General features: G+C 44.5%; 1 protein-coding gene across 1 annotated transcript; it reads left to right on the plus strand.

Annotated features, from left to right (window-relative positions):
* The first annotated feature begins 6,343 nt into the window (after positions 1–6,343).
* Positions 6,344–22,193, plus strand: Spink8 (serine peptidase inhibitor Kazal type 8 (putative)). The gene is made up of 5 exons (XM_042054753.1): positions 6,344–6,407; positions 11,049–11,104; positions 12,804–12,925; positions 18,319–18,365; positions 22,036–22,193. Exons 1-5 carry the CDS (start codon positions 6,344–6,346, stop codon positions 22,191–22,193), a joined length of 447 nt encoding a protein of 148 aa, XP_041910687.1.
* The last annotated feature ends 1,997 nt before the right edge of the window (positions 22,194–24,190 follow it).

A 24,190-nucleotide genomic window follows, 5' to 3' on the forward strand; every position in this document is an offset into this window, starting at 1 on the left:
GGGGGGTGGGAGGTCAAATGACAACTTTGAGGATTCGGTTCTCTCTGCCTTTTTGTGGATTTTGGACAGTGAACTCAAGTCACCAGGCTTACAAATACTTTCACCCTCTGAACCATCATGACAGCCCAGCACTCACTTAAAAAAAAAGATGATGATGATTTGTTTGTTTGTTTTTCAAGACAGAATTGCTCTGTGTTGCCCTGACATGGAACTCGCTCTGTAGACCAGGTTGGCCTTGAACTCACAGAGATCCTCCTACTTCTACCTCCCAAGTGCTGGGATTAAAGGCGTGCACCACCACCGCCAGCCTACTTTTACTTTATGAGATTTGTTCACATGTGTGCCAGGTGCTCACAGAGACCAGAGGAGAGCATAGGATGCCCTGGAACTGGGGTTATGAAGGGTTGTGAGCTACCATAGGGGTGCTGGGAACTAAATCCAGGTCCTCTACAAGAGCAATGAGTGCTCTTCAAAGCTTAACCCTCTTTCCTGCTCCCAAATCCTACACTAGGGAAAGCAGATTCTGGGATCTGGATGGCCAGCCAGCCATTCTACCTGGCAAGCTCCAGGCTAGTGAAGACATTGTCTCCAAATACAAGATGGAGGTGGGTGGGGCAGGGTGGGTGAAGGGATAGCTCATTGATTAAGAATACTAGCTACTCTTGCACCCACAGGGAAGATCACATCAGGTTGTAACTCAGCCCCAGGAAATCCAGTGCCCTTTTCTGGCTTCCATGTATACTGTTTCCTGTAGTGAATATACACACATGCAGGCAAAACACTCATATATGTAAAATAAAAAACCATAAATCTTTACAACAAGATGGATAGAGTATCTGAGGAATAACACTGAGCTATCCATTTGTACACTTGCCCATGTGTGTACTTACCCACACACATGCATCCACACACATACACACACGTGTATACACAAAGATTTTATTAGGCAGTTTTAGAAATGTTGTTAAGCTAATGCTTCAATAAGGAAAGCATACAAGCTCCAGGCCAGGTGGGGCTGCATCAGACCCTCCCTCAAAATCTCCTCCCCCAAAAGATGAATATATGTAGCGCAAGTTCTAATAAATCTTAATAATAAAAGACCAGAGTCATATATAGGGGAAAATGCTGAGAGATCAGAGAAACAAAGGAAGCAAACCACCACCACCTTCCCTGCTCAACTTCCCAGACAAAGAGACTGAGTTCCTGTTTCTTCCACCTTATCACTTCCTCTCTCCACCCAGTCATATAACTTCCTGTCTGTCTGTGCAGACCTCCAGACCTCTATGGTTAGCTAGTGGCTGGCCCTGCCCTCTGATCTTCAGACAAACTTTATTTGTACAAACAAGATATCACCGTATGAATATGGTTTGACTCTGGATAAAATAACTAACTACATAGGTGTAGACGGTAATTAATACAATGTATCTGAAGCTATCCTGAATGTAATTGTTGAGCAAGATATGGTAACTCATACCTGTAATCCCAATCATGGAGAGGCAGAAGCAGGAGGATAAAATTTTACCTACACAGTGAGACTTGGGTTACAGAGAAAGACCTTGTCTCAGAAAACTAAAACCAGAGCCAGGTTACAGAGAAAGACCTTGTCTCAGAAAACTAAAACCAGAGCCAGAGAGATGGCTCGGCAGTTGGGTGCTTTCTGCTCTTCCAGAAGACATAAGTTCAGTTCCTAGCACCCAATTCCTTCCTCACAACTACCTGTAACTCCAGCTCCAGGGGATCCGATGCCTTCTTCTGGCCTCCACAGAAATCCACAATATGTGGCAAATGCACACATAAGGATAAAATTGTCTTTTTGTTTTGTTTCTGGTTTTCCATACAGAGTTTTTTTTTTTGGTTTTTCGAGACAGGGTTTCTCTGTAGCTTTGGAGCCTGTCCTGGAACTAGCTCTCGTAGACCAGGCTGGTCTCGAACTCACAGAGATCTGTCTGCCTCTGCCTCCCGAGTGCTGGGATTAAAGGCGTGCGCCACCACCGCCCAGCCCATATAGAGTTTTCTTGTGTAGCCCTGACTGTCCTAGAACTCGCTCTGTAGACCAGGCTGGCCTCTAACTCACAGAGATTCACCTGCCTCTGCCTCTCAAATGATGGGTTTAAAGGCATGTGTACCACCACTACCTGGCTTAAAATGAACTCAAAATCAATCAATCAATCAATTAATCAATCAGTGTGGCATGGTAGTGTACAGCTCTAATCTTAGTACTTAAAAGATACAGGCAGGAAGATCAGGAGTTCAAGGTTCTCTTCAGTACTCTAGGTCAGTCACAGGAGACCCTGTCTCAAAACAAACAAAAAAAAATTAAGTATGGCCTATTCCTAAAATGATAGCAAATTTGGCAAGAGGAGTTTCATTTCAAAGTGGCAGTGGACGACAATATTCTCCACCCCCAGGAAGCTGAAATGTGAACTTAGGATTTAGGAAGCATGGACTTTGTCATTTGAACTATATTTCTTTTTTTTTTTAAGATGAAATCTCAATATGTAATATGTAACCCTGTCTGTCTTAGAACTCAATGTACAGACCAGGCTAGCCTTGAACTCACAGAGATCTGCCTACCTCTGCCTCTGCCTCCCAAGTGCTGAGACAAGGCACGCACCGCTACACCCCTGGCTTGTACTTCTTTATACTTTTGAACTCCACAGCTCACTGTCTTCACTGCCGGGAACTGTCCTCTGGGACAACACCTACCTCCTGCCAGTCTTGCTATTTCCTCATCACCTAAAAGCTCAGCCAGTCAGCCAGTTTCTCAGAGCAACCGCGGGAGCCACAGCAGGTAACGTGAACTACCAATTGGCAACTTTTTTAGAATGAAAGAGTTGTTTTAGTATTCATTTTTATTCAGGGAAGTCCTGGGCTGAAATTACCCAGCTAGATCATTTGTCTGGGAAGTGTACAGGATGAAAAGAGTAGCAAAATGTGCTGGACACCGAGAGTGGCGTGTGCTCTGGCCGTCTCTACAGTGCAAGTGAGCGTCTGCTACCAGCTCTCTGGTTTTCATTTGGGGAATTTCACTGGTCACTAACTATGAACACCAGAGCAATGCATGATCAATGTTTAAGTGTGGCAGTGAGTGTCTGGGATTCTGTCCCTTTCTTTTCTTACCATCTGTTGACTTACAGGTCACACCCCAGAGGCAACTGCAACTTTAGAACAGTTCATTGAAAAACCCTTGGCACTTATTTCTTCATTTCACAAATATTATTCGCCATCTCTGGTACCTTATTAATTTGGGGTTTAAAAATCAGTTTCTTTTGTTGTTAAACAGTGATGTGTGTGTGTGTGTGTGTGTGTGTGTGTGTATATACATATATATATATATTTGTGTTTAATAATGTGTAAAAGGCCGTCCTTGGGCACAGCGGCACATTCCTTATTTAGCCATAGGCGGTGTGTCTGGAAGTCTCTTCCCATGTTTAGAAGCTGTGTCTGATCCCTGTCATCATGCTGCAGACAGTTGGGCCTTTGCTGCAAGGTAGTTTTCTCCACAGTTCTTTGCTCTGGCTGGCTGTGATCTGCTCACTTTACAGAACAGGGACGGGAAACAGGTTTTGTTCTCCTCTGCACCTGCTCTAAATGGGGCTTCAGCGCAAACACGAGGAATTTTCCTCAGAAATGGGCCCCATAAAAATTTACCTTAGCTCCCATGAAGTCTGCTGAAATCATACTACCCTTACTCCGTATGTCACCGTGTTGACGTTACTGTTTCTAGTCCAGCCTGGGAATTCTCACTGCCGATGTGATTTCAGCCCCCCTTCTCCCTTCTGCGGGGCCTGAGGGATGGGGACCCAGTTTTTGTCACTGTTTTGGAAGGCACTTCCTGCGGATGTGCTGCAGTGACTGTCACCTTGCTTTGCAGTGTCTGTGGCACACTGTCCCTAAGGAAGTCACTGATCGGGAAAAACCCCGTGCTCCATTAGAACTTCATTGCTCACAGGTTAAAAGCCCCGTGCTGCTTTAGAACTTCATTGCTCACAGGTTAAAAAGCCAATGCTCCATTAGAACTTCATCATTCACAGGTTAAAAACCCCGTGCTCCATTAGAACTTCATTGTTCACAAGTTAAAAACCCAATGCTCCATTAGAACTTCATCATTCACAGGTTCCCAGCAAGGTATGTGTGTTTAGTGAGTGACATACAATCATCCGTTTGGATGGAAGGAGGCGTCTTGTGCCTCTCAATGCAACAAAAGTTGCTCTACTTCTGGCTACAATCAGACGGCAGACGGCGGTCTGAACACTACTAATGGCCTTCCATATCCTTTAGAATTTCTCTTGCCTAACACCACTCCACTATTCTTTTTAGCCAATCTGACACTGAAAGTGAAGCTGGTGGGCTACTCCCCCACTAGTTTATTTATCATACGGGGCTACTGAACTATAGTTATGCCATCTTGTGGAAATATTCCTAAGAACACCGTCATGATTACGTCCTATTGTTGTCAAGAAACACTATGATCAAGGCAGCTCTTATAAGGCAAAGCATTTAACTGGAACTTGTGTAAGCTCCCATACTTACTTATGGGGCCAAGGTCACCTGACATGACCACAAGGAATGAAATCAGACCAGGCTGGAGGGGCCACAGCACAACTGAGACTGTGACAATTTTATTGAGAGCAATCAGATCTTTTGTACCTTTATCAGAAACGGAATATAATGGCGATTGTCAGGATCAAAACTGTTGTAGTTGCCAGGATACTATGAAGTTTGCAAGTCACACATGGTACACAAGATTAATGTTTAATACCAATTGTCCCATCAAGTTTCCATGCTCCCTTGGCTTCCAAGGGAACACACAGAGAAACACAAAATGACCTGAACGCTTCACTGCCTGAGGGAGCACATTGGTCTCTTGGGACCTGGAAGGCACATTCTACCCCAGGAACCACGGACTCAAACCTGAAAAACCTGTGACACATGCCTCTCAGGACAGCTAGGCCAACCCAGCTCCATGGTTCCCTGCAGGCTTGCTTATGAGTTCAGAGATTTAGGCTATTTTCATCACGGCAGGGAGCATGGGGTAACACAGGTAGACATGGTGTAGTAGAGCCTCTCGTCAGCTGCCAGCCCCCAAATAATGACACAGAGACTTATTATTAATTATGAAAGCTTGGCCTTTAGCTTATGTTGTTCCCAACTGGCTCTTATAACTTAAATTAACCTGTTTCTATTCATCTGCATTCTGCCATGTGGCTTTTACCTCTTGGCCATTCTGTGCATCTGACTTGCTCGGCATCTTGCTGGGTCTCCCTAGATTCTAACCCTATGAGGTCCTCTCTCTGCCCAGAAGTACCACCTAACCTCTCCTACCTAGTTATTGGCCCTTCAGCTTTTTATTAAACCAATCACAATGACACATCTTCACACAGTGTAAACAAACATCCCACAACACATGGTACTGGAGACGGAGCTGAGAGCTCTACACTGGGCTCTGCAGGCAGCAGGAAGAGAGCAACATTGGGCCTGACTTGGGCTTTTGAACCCTCAAAGCCCACCCCCAGTGACACATGTCCTCAAAACAAAAACAAAAACAACACCTACTCCAACAAGGCCACACCTCTTAATCCTTCTCAAGTATTGCTATTTCCTGATGACTAAACATTCAAATGTATGAGCCTTTGGGATCATTCTTATTTAAACCACTGTAACAGGGCCCCAGACTTAGCAGACCCTGAGACCTTAGCACAACTGACTCCATGATGGAAGTACTGTTTAGGCTGTAAAACTCAGCATGCAGAGAGTACGACCTGCCAAAACTAAAACAAAGTTCTAATCCATCAAAGTCCATAGCTATGGGAAAGTCTCTAAAAATACTAACCTTGTTTTTTAGCTTCTGTGGTTTGGTTTTATGCAGGGGTTAAAAATGGAGAGTTCTTGGCAAGCAATTGGTGAGGGGAGCATCCGGGGTGGTCTGCTTCTCTGACACATGGGCTGATGTCATCTGGATGACACTGGATGTCCTGGTTCTGTGTGACTCTACGCTACCGAGTCGAATGACTTATGACTCATGTTGCTGCAGTTCCTGTTGCAGCAAGGGTGATTCTGCAGCTGCTTATTAGGATGCAGAAGGCCTCTCTCCCTCGGAGAACGGGGGAGACAGCAAACAGCTGCTGTTCTCTACACTCGAGGACCAGGGGACATGGAGAAGCCGCTCTCCTCTAGGATAGAGCTGATAACATTCCCTGGCGCTGTCTTCACCCCTGAGGTTGTTCCAGGCAGGAGTGTCTTCCGCTGCTGAAACCACTGCAAGCTGGAGAGCAAAGCCACACCTGCCTTCCTTGTTGCTGTCATCAATGACTGTGCTCCCTTCCACAGGTCTTCTGTCACCATGAAGGCGACCTTCTCAACTGCCCTCCTTGTTCTAGTCTCAGTGTGGACTTCCTTTGCAGTTGGTGAGTTATAAGTTCTTGCTCTATCCACATTTTCTGCAATTGATTTAACCTATGGAAAAATTAGCGGTGCAAGTGCCATGTAGAGCCATTCATTCATTCATTCATTCATTCATTCATTCATTCATTATGTGCAGTGTTGGAGACTGAACCTAGAGCCTGCACACACTGTCTAAGCATTGTGCCATGGAGCTATGTCCCCAGTCACCTTTTAGATTTCTTTGATCATTCATTCCTCATGTTACTGATGAAGCTGAAATCCAGAGAAAGAAAGGAGTCACACAGTGTTGCCAAGTATCAAAACCTGCAGTTGAATCCCAGCCTTTCAAATCCAGAGCCACTGACTTTTCCAAAATACTAGGTTATCAAGAGGACATTCAGCCCTAGGAAGCATTCATTTCCGTGGTTCGTATCTGTACGTATCTCAAACCCAAAAAGAGCTTCAGCAGGCTCTGGAGAAGGGGATTCTGATATTCTTCTGGTTAATGATTGACCTTTCAATTTTTAAGATTTATTTATTTACTATGTATACAGTGTTCTGCCTGCATGTATGCCTGCAGGCCAGAAGAGGGCACCAGATCTCATTACAGATGGTTGTGAGCCTATATGGTTGCTGGGAATTGAACTTGGGACCTTTGGAAGAGCAAGCAGTGCTCTTAACTACCTAGCCATCTCTCCAGCTCCTGTGATTGACCATTTTTAAGCAAAAGTGGCATTCACAGTTAACTGAGAGTTGAGGACACCTATGCATTCTTTTCCTGTTTAAGATCCCCAGTGCCTCATTCATCTTTAATCTCATATTTTCCATAGCTACTTTCTCTCAAACTGACCTTTCTCCTACAAGGTTCACACCTTTGAAAGCTTTGTAAAAACCTGAGTGTTGCCGGGTGGTGGTGGCGCAGACCCTTAATCCCAGCACTCGGGAGGCAAGGGAGGTGGATCTCTGTGAGTTTGAGGCCAGCTTGGTCTACAAGAGCTAATTCCAGGACAGGCTCCAAAGCTACAGAGAAACCCTGTCTTGAGAAACCAAAAAAAAAAAAAAAACAAACAAACAAAAAACAAAAACAAAAAAACCCAAACAAACCCTGAGTGTTGGGGGAAGGCTGCTTGTCCCTTCCCAGCTACTTAGGCCCGAAATAATCACACAGAAACTGTATTATTTAAATCACTGCTTGGCCTATTAGTTCTTATTGGCTAACGCTTATATATTAATTTCACCCATTTCTATTAATCTGTGTATTGCCATGTGGCTGTGGCTTACTGGATAAAGTTCCGTCTGGCTCTGGCGGGGTTACATGGCTTCTCTCTGACTCTGCCTCCTTTCTCCCAGCATGACATTTAGTTTTCCCTGTCTAGTTCTGTTTCCCTATAGCTCTGCTATAGGCCCAAAACAGTTTCTTTATTTATTAATGGTAATCACAGCATACAGAGGGGAATCCCACATCACTTGAGAATGATTACTCATGTCTTTTTTTTTATTTTTTTGAGACAGGGTTTCTCTATAGCTTTGGAGCCTATCCTGGAACTAACTCTTGTAGACCAGGCTGGCCTCAAACTCACAGAGATCCACCTGCCTCTGCCTCCCAAGTGCTGGGGTGAAAGGCGTGCACCACCATGGCCCAGCTGATTATTCATGTCTTGAATATCTCCTCTCCCTCCATAGCCAGTGGAATCCTGTCTGGAGGGAGCTGAAGGGAGCTGGGCACATGTCCTCAGAGCTTCACTTTTCACTCAGCCCTCACCACTCAGCTACTGAACGCACTACCTATATCCTGCCTCATGTCCTTCTGACGAATGTTTCAATCCGTGGGTCCTGCAGGTAACCAGGACCTAAGTAAGGAGACCCACAGGCAGGGCAATAGTATACCCTGGCTCCTGCTACCCAGGGACCTGACTACTGTCGCTGCATGGGTCAAACAAGCCCTACTCTGCCACCCATAGAAGGAGTGACCCTGTCACCTAGCTGATGTCACATATAGCTCACTTTCTTTTCCTGGTCATACAGCACAAGCCACATACTAAAAGTATTGATTAAGCCTGCTTCTTCACAATGCAAAGCCTCCCTTTCCCTCACAGACAGACACTGATTTGACTAAGCCTGCTTCTTCACAATGCAAAGCCTCCCTTTCCCTCACAGACACTGAAGCTTCTTGCTCAGATCTTCAGACCACCTCTGTGTCTGCAGATTGTTGAGGTGTTAGTAAATCTGTTTCAGGCAGACAGCGGTGGTGCACGCCTTTAATCCCAGCACTTAGGAGGCAGAAATAGGTGTATCTCTGTGAGGCCAGCATGGTTGGTCTACAGAGTGGGTTCCAGAACAGCCAGGACTACACAAAGAAACCCTGTCTCAAAAAACAAAACAAGCAAAATCTCTTTCCTGAAAAACAATTCAACTCAGCTTCTCCCACCTGCACCTTCTTCCCTCCCCCTCACTCCCATATAAAGTTTTAGATTAAATAGTTATGTAATTATTTAACATGTAAGTAAATATAGAAGAATCATAACTCGTTAATTATATAATAATCACAGTTGAGTCACACAACTTTAAATCATGTAATATGTATGCTGAGATATTAGCTCTTCTGCTGGTGGTGCATAATTCATGCCTCATAGCATCCACGGAGCACTTCTCACTGCATTCAGAATTGCACGACCACCACCAAGACAGCTTGGGAACAGGTGGCGCCAGCTGTTATCTAGATGGGTGCTATAATTATTTGTTTGTTTGCTTTGTTTTGAGACACGGAAGGTTTTTTGTTGTTGTTGTTATTGTTTTTTTGGTTTTGTTTTGTTTTGTTGTTGTTGTTGTTTTTTTTTTTTTTGAGACAGGGTTTCTCTGTGTAGCTTTGGCGCCTGTCCTGGAACTCGCTATGTAGACCAGGCTGACCTCAAACTCAGAGATTCGCCTGCCTCTGCCTCTGGGATTAAAGTGTACATATGATTGCAGACATGTGCTCAAACCTTCCTTTCTGAGACTACCAATCCACAAATAATGACATAAAGACATTATTCATTAAGACTATTTGTAAAAAAAAAAAAAGAAAAGAAAAAAAAAGAAAAAAAAGAAAAAGAAAAAAAAGAAAAAAAAGAAAAAAAAAAGAAAAGAAAAAAAAAGACTATTTGGTCGTTTGCTTAGTTTATTCCCAACCAGCCCTTATAACTCAAATTAACCTGTTTCCATTAAGCTATGTTCTACCAAGTGGCTTTTACTTCTCTCCTGTTCTATACATCTGACTCGTTCTGCATCTCATGGCATGTCTTGTGAACCTAGATTCATCTCCAGTTCCTCTCTCTTTCCCTGGAAGTCCCGCCTATTCTCTCCTGCCTAGCTATTGGCCATTCAGCTCTTTATTAAACCAATTAGTAGATGCCTTGGCAAAGAGACCTCTTCACAGTGTACAAGATTATCCCACAACACAAAGATGTTTTGGATTGAGTGTGTAAGGTAGTGGAACTCAGCGTCTTTTATGGCATTCAGTATTATTATTACAGACAACTTATAACTTAAAATGTATTTTCCTAAACAACTGAAGAAAATACAAGTGCGGGGTTTGCGGGTGGCTCAGTTGCTGGAGTGCTAACCTAGCATGCACAACGCCCTGGACTCCATCCCTAGCACCACATACACTGGGCATAGAGGCACACATCTGTAATACTAGCACTCAGGAGGTAGAGGCAGCAGGCTTAGACGTTCAAGGTCACCCTGGACTACACACTAAGCCTAGACTACATAAGACCCTGAAGAAAGAAGGAGGAGGCAGGGCAGGCCATCTAGGAGAACAAATGGAACCAACTGTCAGAGGAGAGGAGGAAAGAAAAAGGATGGAGCGTACAGGGAGGGATGTTGCCAAAGAACTTCCCTTTGATATTTATTTTATTTGCATGAATGTTTTGCCTGAATGTGTGTATGTGGGAACTGGCACTGTTTGAGCACTGCTTTCATATGTGCACTGTGCTTGTGCACTGCTTTCATACGTGCACTGTGTTTGTGCACACTGCTTTCATACGTGCACTGTGTTTGAGCACTGCTTTCATACGTGCAGTGTGCTTGTGCACTGCTTTCATATGTGCAGTATTTGAGCACTGCTTTCAGAGGGCAGAAAAAGGTGTCAGGCACTCTGGAACTGGAGTTACGGATGGTTGTGAGCCACCCTGTGGGAGCTGAGAACTGAACTTGGTCTTCTGCCAGAGTAATATAGGCTTTTAACTGCTGAGCCATCTCTCCAGCCTCGCAGAATATGTAAAAATGTCTTTATGAGCCCAGTACTGCATAAAATGAATATATAGAAATTTTAAAAATGATGAGGCTGGGTGGAAAATGGGCTCTAAAGCTACACAGAGAAACCCTGTCTTGAAAAAAAAACAAAAACCAAAAAAAAAAAAAAGACAAGAAACCTAAAGCTTTTGGAAAGTTATTTACCCATGAAGCATGAAGGGGATGGCAAAGTCTCTACTTCACTAAGAGGCAGGAGCTCCTGACTCTCTTCATTCCTGTAGAGGCCAGCCTGTGCAAAGGGGAACCCTGGGCTCGGATGATGGAATGGAATGCTCTTGAATGACAGGCAAAGCCACAGTCACCTAGCCTTTTCTCTGAGGACACAGACAGGGCAATAACTCTCCCACGTGTATGCTTTTGTCTTCTAGATTTCCCTCTCCCTATGAGCCCTCGCGTGACCGACGAGGTCTTCCAGGAGACAAAGGTGAGCTCCACTTCCCAGGTTCCCAAGAACAGAAATGGAGAGTCAGTTTCCCTCCCAGGTCCCTGGGAGGTGGGGAGCAGAAGGGGCTTGCCTGAGAACACCATGATCATAAGAGAGTCCCAGAGTGTGTGCCGCTCATTTGGTTGTCCCTGGGGGCTCTTCCTACACATTACTCCAATCTGCAAGCCTCCTGTAATAACCACCACTAAATGCATGGGGAAGTCATGGTTCAGATTCAGGTTGGTCCCAGTCAGGTGGCGGTAGTGCATGCCTTTGATCCCAGTACTTGGGAGACAGAGGTGGGCAGATCTCTGAGTTCAAGACCAGTCATCTCTACAGAGCATTCCAGGACAGCCAAAGCTACACAGACAAATCCTGTCTCGAAAAACAAAAACAGAATTCAGGTTGGTCCCACGCTGCTATGGACATTCTTTCCACAGTGACATCCAGCACATGTGTATGCCACCCTCGCTCCAAGCCCCGTGATGCCTTCTTTGTCAGCTCTACATCTTAACCTTGTTGTGACAAGTTTGAGCACACTGCCGTTTAAGGCACAGACTGTAAGTCAGTCACCAATGCTCATAAGCATTTCCGATGTTTTCAGGCATGGTGGCACACACTGTTAGTCCCAGGACTGAGGAGGCACAGGTGGGAGGTTCTCTGTGAGTGTGAAGCCAGCCTAGTTTACAGAGTGAATTCCAGGAAAGGCACCAAAACTTCAGAGAAACCCTGTCTCAAAACAAACAACAAGGGGGCTGGAGAGATGGCTCAGAGGTTAAGAGCTTTGCCTGCTCTTCCACAGGTCCTGAGTTCAATTCCCAGCAACCACATGGTGGCTCACAACCATCTGTAATGGGGTCTGGTGCCCTCTTCTGGCCTGCAGGCATACACACAGAGAGAATATTGTATACATAATAAATAAATAAATATTTAAAAAAAAAACAACAAAACAAAAATAATAATAAAATAAAGAAAAGGAGGGGGCTGGAGAGATGGCTCAGCAGTTAAGAGCACTGGCTGCTCTTCCAGAGGACCCAGGTTCAATTCCCAGCACCCACATGGTGGCTCACAACTGTAACTCCAATTCTGGGGTATCTGATACCTTTATAGGAAATACACATAAAATAAAGTTAAATATTTTTCTAAAAAAGGAGAAAAACAACAAAAAGAAAATTAAAAGAAGAAATATCCATTTTTAGAAATTCTTTTCCTTTTTTCTTAAAATTTTATTTTAATTTATGTGTGTCTATATGGATGCATGCCACATATGTACAGGTAGATGCCCCTAGGAGCCAGAAGAGAGTCCTGGATAGCCTGGAGCTGGAGTTATTACAGGCAGCTTTGAGCCATCTCATATGGGAGCTGGGACCTGAACTCTGTTCCTCTAGAAGAGCAGCCAGTGCTGAGTCGCCTCTCCAGCTCCAGAGACGCCTGTTTGAAAAGACATTTCCCAGCTCTTGCTCTCAGTACCATAATGCTCACACTCTGTGGTCTGTCCAACAGAGACTTCTTCCTCAGAAGGACCTGGTGGGAGGCTGGGGAACCCACATCTACTACAGTCGTGCAGGTGGCAGTGGCAAGGACCAGGATAAATGAGGAGAATCCGAAGCCTGTTGTTCCTTGTGCCATCCCTGCCGCTGTTACCTGTAACAAAGGACCTGGAGGAAGGTGGTGGCAGCAGTGTTGTGTCTCACTTCAGGCCTTGTGCAACAAGAACGTAAGGAATTGCTGGATGCTTTCCTACTTCAAGCCCAATGAGCCTATATGTGCCACTGACCAAGTTACCTACGGCGGCGAGTGCCATCTCTGCTCCAGAATTCTGTAAGTCTCCATTTTGTTATCCCTGCCTCAGCCATTAGCTCATCTCTCTTCCACTAGCCCCTCCCCCACTACTTGCTTCTCCATTTCTTCCCTTTTCTCCTCCTGCTCCCCAAAGCTGAATGGAATTCCATGTCAGCAATGCAAGAACAGAAAGCCACAGAGGTCAGAGTGCAGTGTCTGGGGCAGACAAAGACCAACTGGAGGGAACTCAGTAGCAAGCAGGTGCAGCATTCACACCATGTGACCAGTGACCCCAGCCCAGTTGGCTCACCTGGCCAGAGAACAGTCTGGTGAGGAGAGAGGCAGGTGAGAGGGCTGGGCAGGTAAAGGCACTTGACACCAAGCCTGAGACTGGAGTTTGAGCTATGGTAGAAGGACAGGTCTTACATTCCAAAAGTTGGCCTCTGACCTCCACATAAAATACCACAGCACACAGACCCACGCATACACACAAGCACACACACGTACATACAATCTGATGAAAACAGTTCTTAAAGAAGAGGAGGATGAAGGGAGATGGGCAAAAAAGGAGGAGGAGGAGAAGGAGGAGGAAGAAAAGGTAGAGAAAGAGAAGGAAGGGGAGGAAAATGGGGAGGAAGAGAGTGGAGAGGAGGAGGAGGAAGTTGGGTAAGGAGTTTTCCCAATGAATGGTTTATTGGTCTTTTTTTTATATTTATTTATTAATTTATTATGTATACAATATTCTGTCTGTGTGGATGCCTGCAGGCCAGAAGAGGGCACCAGAGCCCATTACAGATGGTTGTGAGCCACCATGTGGTTGCTGGGAATTGAACTCAGGACCTTTGGAAGAGCAGGCAGTGCTCTTAACCGCTGAGCCATCTCTCCAGCCCGGTTTATTGGTCTTTAAATGAATATTATTCCCCAAAACAACTTTTTTTTTTAGAGATTTATTTATTTATTATGTATACAGTGTTCTGCCTGCATATATGCCTACAGGCCAGAAGAGGGCATCAGATTTCACTATAGATGGTTGTGAGCCACCATGTGGTTTCTGGGAATTGAACTCAGGACCTCTGGAAGGGCAGTCAGTGTTCTTAACCTCTGAACCATCTCTCCAGCCCAAAACAACTTTTTTTTTAATGTTCATCCTGTCAGTGGTTTAGTTTGGAACCAGTGACATTTAGCTTTTGGTAATGCCTGTGCAAAATGCCCAACTCTTTGGTCCAAGGCACAGAAGTCTGCATTAAGGAACCTACAAACAAAAGTGGGAGAATTCCCGGACAGAAGTTGCTTTCTTTTTTTTTTTTATTGTTTTTTCGGTTTTTTTTTTTTTTTTCAAGACAGGGTTTCCCTGTAGTTCCTAGAGCCTGTCCTGGAACTAGCTCTTGTAGACCAGGCTGGCCTCGAACTCAGAGATCCGCCTGCCTCTGCCTCCCGAGTGCTGGGATTAAATGCGTACGCCACCACCGCCCGGCAGAAGCTGCTTTCTTGAAAAAGGAAATCCATATCTTGTGTAATATTCCCCAGTTAAGCCAATATCTTTTGTTTGTGTGTTTGTTTTGGGGGGGTTTGTTTTGTTTTGAACACAAGGGTTTTTTGTGTAGCTCTGGCTATCCTGAAACTCACTTTGTAGACCAGGCTGGCCTAGAACTCTGTCTGTCTATCTTCTGCCTCCTAAGTACTGGAACTAAAGGTGTGCGCCACCACTGCCTGGTCCCCAGTATCTTAAGAGAAAAGAAGAATAACATGAGACTGGTCTAACGTTCACCCTTGCTTTAGTCTTCTTTAAGAAAAAGAATAACCTTGGTCAGTATGAGAGATGCTTGGCCAATAGGAATCAGCCTTGTTCGGCATTCTTGGTTGTATAAATAAGAAAGCTTACACTAAGAGCCCATAAAAGAGTTATGAAGCAAATTTGTATGTCAGCCTCAATGACTGGCACAGATAACTGCCAATTGCAGAGCAGGGGAGGGGGGCACAGCACACAAACCAAGAGATGATGTCATACACAAACTCACTTCTGCTAGAGTAAACAAAATTAGGGATTGGGGAAATGGCTCTGTGGGGAAGAATGTTTGTGGCCTCAGCATGAACCAGAGTTCAAATGCTCACCACCAACACGAGGAAGCCAGGCTTGGCTGCTTGCATGCCTGCAACCCCAGTGCTATCGGGGGCAGAGACAGGAGGACCACAAATTCTTGTCAACACCGGCCAAGCTCGAGGATTAGTGAGAGGCCCTGTCTCAAGGGAATAAGGTAAAATGATATAGAACAGGCTGTCTCCTTCTCTGGTCTCCACAAGAACACACAGAAGCAGGTCCCTGTACACACACATGCGTAGACAGAACACACATTCATCACACACACACGTCTATACAAGCAGTAAATAAACAAGTAAATTCTTTTCTTGACCTGTGGATACAGCGCAGTGGTATATGTGAGGCCCTGTGTTCCACACCCCAACCATTCAATGCGTCATGATGTATATCTGTGATCCTAGCACTGGGGAGGCAGAGGCAGGGAGATCTCTGTGAGCTAGAGGCCAGCCTGGTCTATGTAGGAAGCTCTAGGCCAGCCAAGCTGCGTAGTGAATCAATCTCAAAAAACAAACAAAATAAAAAATAAGTATAATAAAATATTTTCTCTGGTTGGTGGCAGCACACACCTTTAATCCCAGTACTCACTGGGCAGAGGCAGGTCTCTGAGTTCAAGGCCAGCCTGGTCTACACAGTGAGTACTAGAATAGCCAGTGCTACACAAAGAAACCCTCAAAAAAGTTAATTAATTAATTAAAATATTTTCTTAGCAGCTTCCCTGAGATTGCAAATAAACTTTATAGCGATCCAATCTGCATTTACAGCAATTATAGATAAAGATGTTAACTGAGCATGGTCATGCATGCCTTTAATCCTAGCTCTTAGGAGGCAAAGGCAGGTAGATCTCTGAGTTCGAGGCCAGTTTGGTCTATAAAGTGAGCTACAAGACAGCTAGGGCTACACAGAGAAACCTTGTCTTAGAAAAAGGAAGGAAGGGAGGAAGGAAGGAAGGAAGGAAGGAAGGAAGGAAGGAAGGAGAAAATAGTATATATTCCCTCGTTCTTTAAGTGATCACTGCTATACCAACTATTCCTTTGCCCATTGCACACCAGTTAACACAGGCATAACTATGTATACCCGTTAACACAGGCATAAGTATTGTACACCAGTTAACATAGGCATAACTATTGTATACCAGGTTAACTACTGCTATTTTCTTTTGAATCTGGAGAAAAAGGTGTACAAATAAAAAAGATATTTCATTGTCTTTTCTACATTCGTACGAGTTGCCCACTACTGGTTCTGTTTCTTCATAGAGATTCAAGTTTGTCTGTTTCAGCTGAGACAGGGTCTCATTTTAAAAAGCATTTGTAAGCTGCCCTCAGGCTTGCTGTAGTCCAGCCTGGCCTCAGACTCATAGCCTCCTGGCTCAGCCTCCTGAAGGCTCTTTACAAGTATGCACCACTACACATGACTTTCTGTGTGCGAATTCAAGTTTCTGTCTAGAATCCTTTCGTTTAAAAAATGATCACATGTTATTTATTTAGGGAAGAGAGCTTGTGCACGCCACAGTGCACACATGAATGTCAGCAGCTTGCAGGAGCTGACTCCCTCCTTCCCCCCTGTGCGTTCTGGGGAGAAGCTCAGGTTGTCGCCTTGGCAGCAGGTGGGTTTACTCGCTGCCCGTTTCAGCAATCCTGTTGAGAGGGTTTTGGTCATCTAGGGTTTTTTTTTTTTTAAGCTTTTCATTTTTGAGAATTTTAAGCATAAGTCATATTTACATCCCTTTTCCCTCTCCAACTCCTGTGTGTCCCCTCCCCAGTCCCTCTCTTGTATGTAAATGAGAGAACGGAGCAGACGCCATAGCAGGCTGCTCAGTCTTCTCTCAGAGATCAAGCCTCAATTTCAGTTTCCTGAGACTGAGCAAGCAGTTTCCGAGAGAGCCACGAACAAAGGGCAATTAATCACTGGTGCCCCTGACAATAGGGACAAGGGAGACAGGATGCCCCAAGCCTGGGCCATTGAGCCAGCCCCCACAGTCGGTACCTAGGTCAGCCAGCCCCCACAGTCCGCACACAGCAGCTCAAGGACAAAGCCAGGGACTTGTCCACCCCTGACCAGTCTCTGACTAGTTCTTGCCAATTAGAACACACTAATATGATGGCCACTTGCTTGAGCCAATCATATCTAAAGTGACCTTACTGCCCTAGGACCGCCCCTTGGCTGTGTTTAAAAGGAGTCTTGTGAGCTCCTCTCCGGGTCTTCGCCATCTTGCCTTTGTGTGGGAATGGCAGTCCCCAGCATGCTGGAATAAAAACGCCCTTGCTGATCGCATACGAGGATGGTGGTTTTTTTTTTTTTTTTTTTTTTTATGGAACTTCTCCAGGACCCTAACACACACACACACACACACACACACACACACACACACACCCTACTACTGAATTCATTTATGTTTGCTTATGTTTACTTGTGTTTAGGGCTGACAACTTGGGGTGAGATAACATAAGAAGGGCTTCTTTCTAGAGGAAACCAATCCCCATCCTCGCAGAAGACACCGGCTGTAACTCATCATCTAGGGGTGGGGACTTGTGAGCCGGCCCCCCACCCACGTTGCCATGGTAACTGGTGCAGTTATTATGCAGGTCTTGTTTCCCAGCAATATGGTTGCCTGAACCAGACTAGTTGGGAGACTTGATCACAGATTTAATGTCTCTACTTGGAGGTCTCCTGAGCTGTTTCATTTCTTCACCAGTCAGTTTAGATAATTGTGTTTCTGTGAAAATTTGAGTGTCATCTAGGTTTCCTAATTCATTGATACATGTATTCAGTGGTATCTTAATCTCTAAGATTGTTTTATTTATTTGTTTGTTTGTTTGGTAGGTTTTTCAAGACAGGGTTTCTCTATGTAGCTTTGGAGTCTGGCCTGGAATGCACTCTATAGACCATGCTGGCTTCAAACTCAGATCTACCTGCCCCTGCCTCCCGAGTGCTGGGATTAAAGGTGTGCACCACCACTGCCCAGAAGATTGCTTTATTTTTAATTGTGTGTGTTTGTGCACATGAGCATGCATGTACACATGTGCACATACACACATGAGCATGATACGTGTAAATACAGGTGCCTATGGAAGCCAGAAGAGATCATTGGATCCCCTGGAGCTAGAATGTAGGCTCATCCTCTTCTGATCTCCGTGGATACACAGACCTACATGCAGGCAAAACACACATACACACAAAATAAAAAGTTACATTATATATATAATATATATATTAATCCACTGTTATTAACAAAATATTTCTTGGCTTTGCCTAAGACTACCAAGAAAAAGTTGGTCATGGTTTATGGCATCTAACAGAACAAAAATAACCATTTCATAATATAATTTTTTTCCAGATATGAAAGCAGAACCATAGTTAAAATGCATGATGGAGAATGTGTAAGTAAAATCACTCTTATTTTTTCATTTTTGAAAGTAGACCACAGATATTTAACAGCTCATTGTCAAGGGTTTATGAACGTGAGTTGTGTATGTGTGTGTGGTTTCTGCATGAATATTTAGGTATGCACACACGAGTGTACATGTGGAGCCCGGAGCAGCTGCCAGGTATCTTTCTGTGTGTGACTTCTTTATTGCTCTCTGTCCTGTTGCCGTGAGACAGGATCCACCTGCTTCAGTTCCTCAATGCCACCTAGATGGACACACAGTCACGTCGAGGTTTGCACTTGGTACTGGGAATTCAAACTCAAGTCCGCACATTGTGCAGCATTTTCTCTTAGTCCCTGAGACATTTCACCAGCCACTGTTACCAGGGATCTGTAACAGTTTGTTAAGAAAATCACCAAAATGCACAAAGGGAGAAGTAGTGGTAAAACAAATTCCATATATCTGTCATGCAGATTTTTAAAAATGGGGGGTGGTGGCATATGTCTTTCCTCTATTATTCTTTGTGCTTGATGAAGAATTTACACAGATTTGGACATATCCTTTGCCCCAACATTCTCCAGAGTGCATTACTAAGTTTGGTCGTTTCTTTATATAACTCCATTGCCGTTACAACATCTAATTAATTCCTTAGCATCTTTTTTTTGTTTTTGTTTTTCGAGACAGGGTTTCTCTGTATATCTTTGGCTGTCATGGAATTCACTATGTAATTGGCTAGCCTCAGACTCACAGAGATCTGCCTGCCTCTGCCTCCCAAGTGCTGGGATTAAAGGTGTGTGCCACCATGTCCGTTTTCCTTGGCATCTTCTAAAAGTATCTTCAAACGTTCCCAAGCTTTAAAAAATAACAATTAGCCAATCTATAGCAAGGTCAGAACCAGCCTAGCAACTCAGAGAGATGCTGTGCATGGTGTGAGAAAAAGGAAGGGAAGAGGGAAGCAGGGGAGAGAGGAAGACAGCCATTCTTAGACTAAAGAAAAAGAAAACCCAACATACTGTCTATAGAGATAGCCTGATACACAGAGAAACAGAAAATAAGTATATGTAACTAAAAACCAACAATAAACTAAAAGAAATCTAAACCTACAAGCTTGATATGAGCAAACAGAAGATTCTGATGTCTTACCCTTGAGATTAGAGATGGGTCAAACAAGTTACCTCTGCTGTAAGACCCTGTTTCTAAAACATAAAATCAGAGACAGAGAGTGTGCACTTGGTTTTGTTTTTGGCCTAATTGTAAAATGTGAAACCTGCTCAAATGCTCTGGAATAACAGGACAAATTCAAATTGAAACAATAGTAAGATGCCAATTTCCTGGCTGCCGGAAAAAGTCCGAAGTCTGGGAAGTATTCAGCTGCTGGAGACAAGATATCAGTATTCTCACAAGCTCTGGGAACAGTGAGGGTTTAACGTCACTGTGGAGGACAAATCTCACATGTTTTAGACAATGCAACAAATGATGTACATATATATCTTATGGACCAGAATTTTCAAACCTAGAAGATGGCAAAGAAATTTTCTCATAGTTTTGCAAAGTGACTTAGAAGTCTATGGCAATGTTTATCATGGTGTGAAGCAAAAGAAAATGGATAAATGAATGAATGGCAGTTCCTCCCCGCACAGACTTGCACAAGTTCCCTATGTATATACAGCATACAACAGGGGGAGGGCTGGTCCTTACACCTATCCCCAGCTCTTTTTCCTGCCTAGTATCACACCCTTTATTTGCTGTTATCTCCTCCCCCAGCCCTCTCACAAGACCTTTAAAGGCACAGCTCTTAGCTACATTTCACATTCAAATAAGCAGATGTCTGGAGAGGTCATATGATTTGCTTCAAACCCTCCGGGCTGAGAACTGATGGGGCTGTGTTGAGAATGTGAGGATCCGTTTCCTATTCTGTTCTTCACACAGCCCTTGGTCTATCCCCTGAGTGTCACATGCTTCTAATCTAATGCCTCTACCTTCCATCTGCTCTGCTGGAGCGGCACCCTGAGGGGCTCCAAGTCCACAGAATCACAAGCACCCACACCCTCTGCTCTCTTCTCTGCCCACATCTACTCAGTTATCTTTTCATCCTCAATGAAATCAGAATGTCTCTCATCAGCCTCAGTTCAGGGGTCAGCATCCTCCTGGAGTGTGGGTGTGTACATGCCCCGCACCGCGCCCCCGTGTCTGTGTTCGGTGCGCTGGCACCCAGTTCGCGAGATTCGGGCAAGGGGCAGGAGGTTAAAATACACAGACACACACACAGACAGAGAGACAGCGACGCGGGTCACCCTTGAATTCCCCAAGAATGCCCCCTTTATTGTGTTCAGGGGCAGATTTATATAGAGATAGCCACGCCCCAGCCAAACCCACCAGAAACCACTCTCCTACTATCAGGAACTCCTGAAGGTCTCGTGCTCAGAGCAGCTGTAGGCACTCAGATCAGGGGATTACAAGAAATTCAGGATCTGGGGTCACACTGCTCCCAACATATACAGTTAGCGCAGCAGCTTTTCTCGTAATTTTACTGACTGCAGTGTCTCTAAGCAAATATCTCTCTTACAGATTTACTCCGGGGAAGACTATGAACACAAATAAAAGTTGCTGAATCCTCAGACAGCCAAGTGAAGCATGAAGACTGGGTCTTCAGATTTGGGCACAGGGGCTGGGCCTCCTGGCACAGTATTTGCCTAGTATGTATGAAGCCTTAGTTCACCCTCCAATGTTTGTAGGACAAAAAGAATAGCTCATTAAGAAATGCATCCTGCCCAGCACTCGGGAGGCAGAGGCAGGCGGATCTCTGTGAGTTCGAGACCAGCCTGGTCTACAAGAGCTAGTTCCAGGACAGGCTCCAAAGCCGCAGAGAAACCCTGTCTCGAAAAACCAAAAAAAAAAAAAAAAAAAAAAAAAAAAAAAAAAAAAAGAAATGCATCCTGGTGGTAAAAGGTACTTGGATCAAATTCATTGATTTGCTTCTTCAATAAATGATTCTTAGCATAAGCTTGTTCTGTAAACATTTTCTCAGTTAATAAGAACCTTTTCTTTTCTTTTTCTTTTTGCTTTATCATTTTTCTCCGTAGCCCTGGCTGTTCTGGAACTCATTATGTAGACCAGGCTTGAACTCAGAGATCCACCTACCTCAGCCTCCCTAGTGCTGGGAAATGACTGTGCCATCACCACTCAGCAAGACCTTTTCCAATATATCAGGTATTCTATGTTCTCACCCCTCCATAGTTTCACATAATGACCAAATAACCGATGAAATGCAAAGTGAGGGAATAAATATCTCAGTAGCAGCAATATTTGGACTTTGGTCATAATTAAATTGGATATTTGTCCTGTGAACCATACAGCTCTCAGCATGTCTCAAAACAACTATACCATAAGAGGGATTCAGATTTTAATCAAACCCTGGCCCTCTGGAAGAGCAGCAAGTACTCTTAACTGCTGAACACCTCTCCAGTTCCAAAGGTTTTATTTTTTTAACTTAATATGCATTGGCATTTTGCCTGCATGTGTGTCTGTGTGAGGGTGTCAGATCTTGGAGCAATAAACGGCTGTGAGCTGCCTTGTGTGTGCTGGGAATTGAGCCCTGGTCCTTTGGAAGAGCAGACAGTGCTGTTAGCTGCTCAGCCATCTCTCCAGCCCTCGTTTTTATTTTTAAATTCTGTGTATGTGTCTAGGTGTGGATGTGGGCAGGTGCCTACAAAAGCCAGAGGCACTGGGCCCCGTGGATCTTGACTTACAGGTGGCTGAGCTACCTGACTTCAGTCCTCTGCAAGAGCAACACGCGTTCTTAACCACTCAGCTGTCTCCAGCTTGGAATTCAGAGTTGTATTGAAAGAAAATTTGTTGAGTATGATATTGGAGTAATTCCTGGGGATAGTCGTGTTTCTAAATACTTCCCAGTAAGGCATCTAAGGTTCAAAACAAACTCAACTGGGTCTGATGGTGCAGATCTGCGACCCCAGCTATGTGGAAGACTGGGACAGAAGAATTGCAAAATCAAGGCCTGCCTAGGCTCCAGTGAGCTCAGGAACAGCCTGGGAAACTGTGGTGTACAGACAGCTCTCAGGTAGAGCATTTGCACAGCATGTACAGCGCTCCCCAAGCAACACAGAACCAACAATACAACAACAAAAATGCTTGAGAAGTATATTCCCATTTTATATAAAAACAAAAAATTAAAAAACAACAACAACAAAAGGCATAGCTGGACAGTGGTGGCACACAACTTTAATCCCAGCACTTGGGAGGCAGAAGCAGGTGGATCTCTGTGAGTCTGAGGCCAGCCTGGTCTACAAATTGAGTTCCAGGACAATCAGGACTGTTACACTGAGAAACTCTCAAAAAACAAAAAACAACAACAAAAAGCTACAGGTAATCAATGTCAGCTGAGAGAATCAATTTTCACCAGATACACGCTCTCTGATAGTTTATCCAATCTCAAGTGTTTAGCCCTTACCATATGTAAGGTACAGTATATATGAGCAGTGAGTTTTATAAAAGTTATAGGCAATTTTTTTTTTTTTGGTTTTTCAAGACAAGGTTTTTCTGTAGCTTTGGAGCCTGTCCTGGAACTAGCTCTTGTAGACCAGGCTGGCCTCAAACTCATGGAGATCTGCATGCCTCTGCCTCCCAAGTGCTGGGATTAAAGGTGTGTGCCACCACCGCCCGGCCAGTCCCTTATTTGTGAGTGCACATGCACACCACAGCACTCACGTGGAGGTCAGAGTGAGGGGTGAGGGACGATTCTCTCCTTATACTATATGGATCCTGGGGATTGTACTCCAGTCATCAAGCTTAGTAGCAAATGCTTTTCTCTACTGAGCCATCTTGCCAGCCCATTATCAACCTAGGTGATTTTTCCCAATTGAGTTTAGACTCACAAAATGGAGACTGAAAAACTATCATGGAGCTTCCTGAGTCCCCGTAAAACTGAATCAAAACTTTCACCTTTTCCTAATTATCTTCAGATCCACTGGGGTCTGGGAAACATGAAGAACTGAAAACTAGGGCAAAACTTTGCCTAAAAGCCAGTAGAGTCTGGACACTGAAGTGTTTTCTGAATATATGGGGGGGGGGGAACAATGCTCTGATATCGTCCACGCTTTGGTAATGATATATATGTTTATTATTATTGCTGTTGTCTCAAGTGAGGCTCCTATGTCTCGGTACTGAAGTAACGGAGTTAGAAGCCAGGCATCTTTGGTTCCCACATTAAGTTACAACCTCTAACAGCTCCTTGGGTTAGCAATAGAACTAACAATTTGGTTCCACCTACCTGCCATTCCTTTTTGTTGGTTCTTTTTTGTTTTGTTTTGATTTTTGGTATTTTTAATTAATGTATTTTTATTTCACAAGCATTGGTGTTTTGCCTGCATGTACGTCTGTGTGAGGATGCCGGTTCCCCTAGAACTGGAGCTACAGACAGATGTGAGTTGCCAGGTGGGTGCTGGGATTGAACCCAGGTCCTCTGGAAGAGCAGCCATCAGACTGGAGAGATGGTTCATTGTTGAAGAACACTCGCAGATCTTGCAGAGGAGTTGGGTTCAATACCCAGCACCCACATGGTGGCTCACAAGCATCTGTAACTCCAGTCCCTGTTGGCTGATCACCTCTTCTGGCCTCTACTGGTAACAGGCACACACATGCTGCATAGACATACACACAGGCAAAACACCATAAACATTAAAAAAATGGATTTTCATGCTGGAGAGATGGCTCAGCCATTAAGAACACTGGCTGCTCTTCCTGAGGATGGGGTTATAGTCCCAGCTCCCAAGTGTAAGCTCACAACCATCTGTAATTCCAGTTCCAATGGATCCAGCACCCTCT

The sequence above is a fragment of the Arvicola amphibius genome, chromosome 3 (assembly GCF_903992535.2).
Source record: "Arvicola amphibius chromosome 3, mArvAmp1.2, whole genome shotgun sequence".
NCBI classification, from domain to species: domain Eukaryota; kingdom Metazoa; phylum Chordata; class Mammalia; order Rodentia; family Cricetidae; genus Arvicola; species Arvicola amphibius.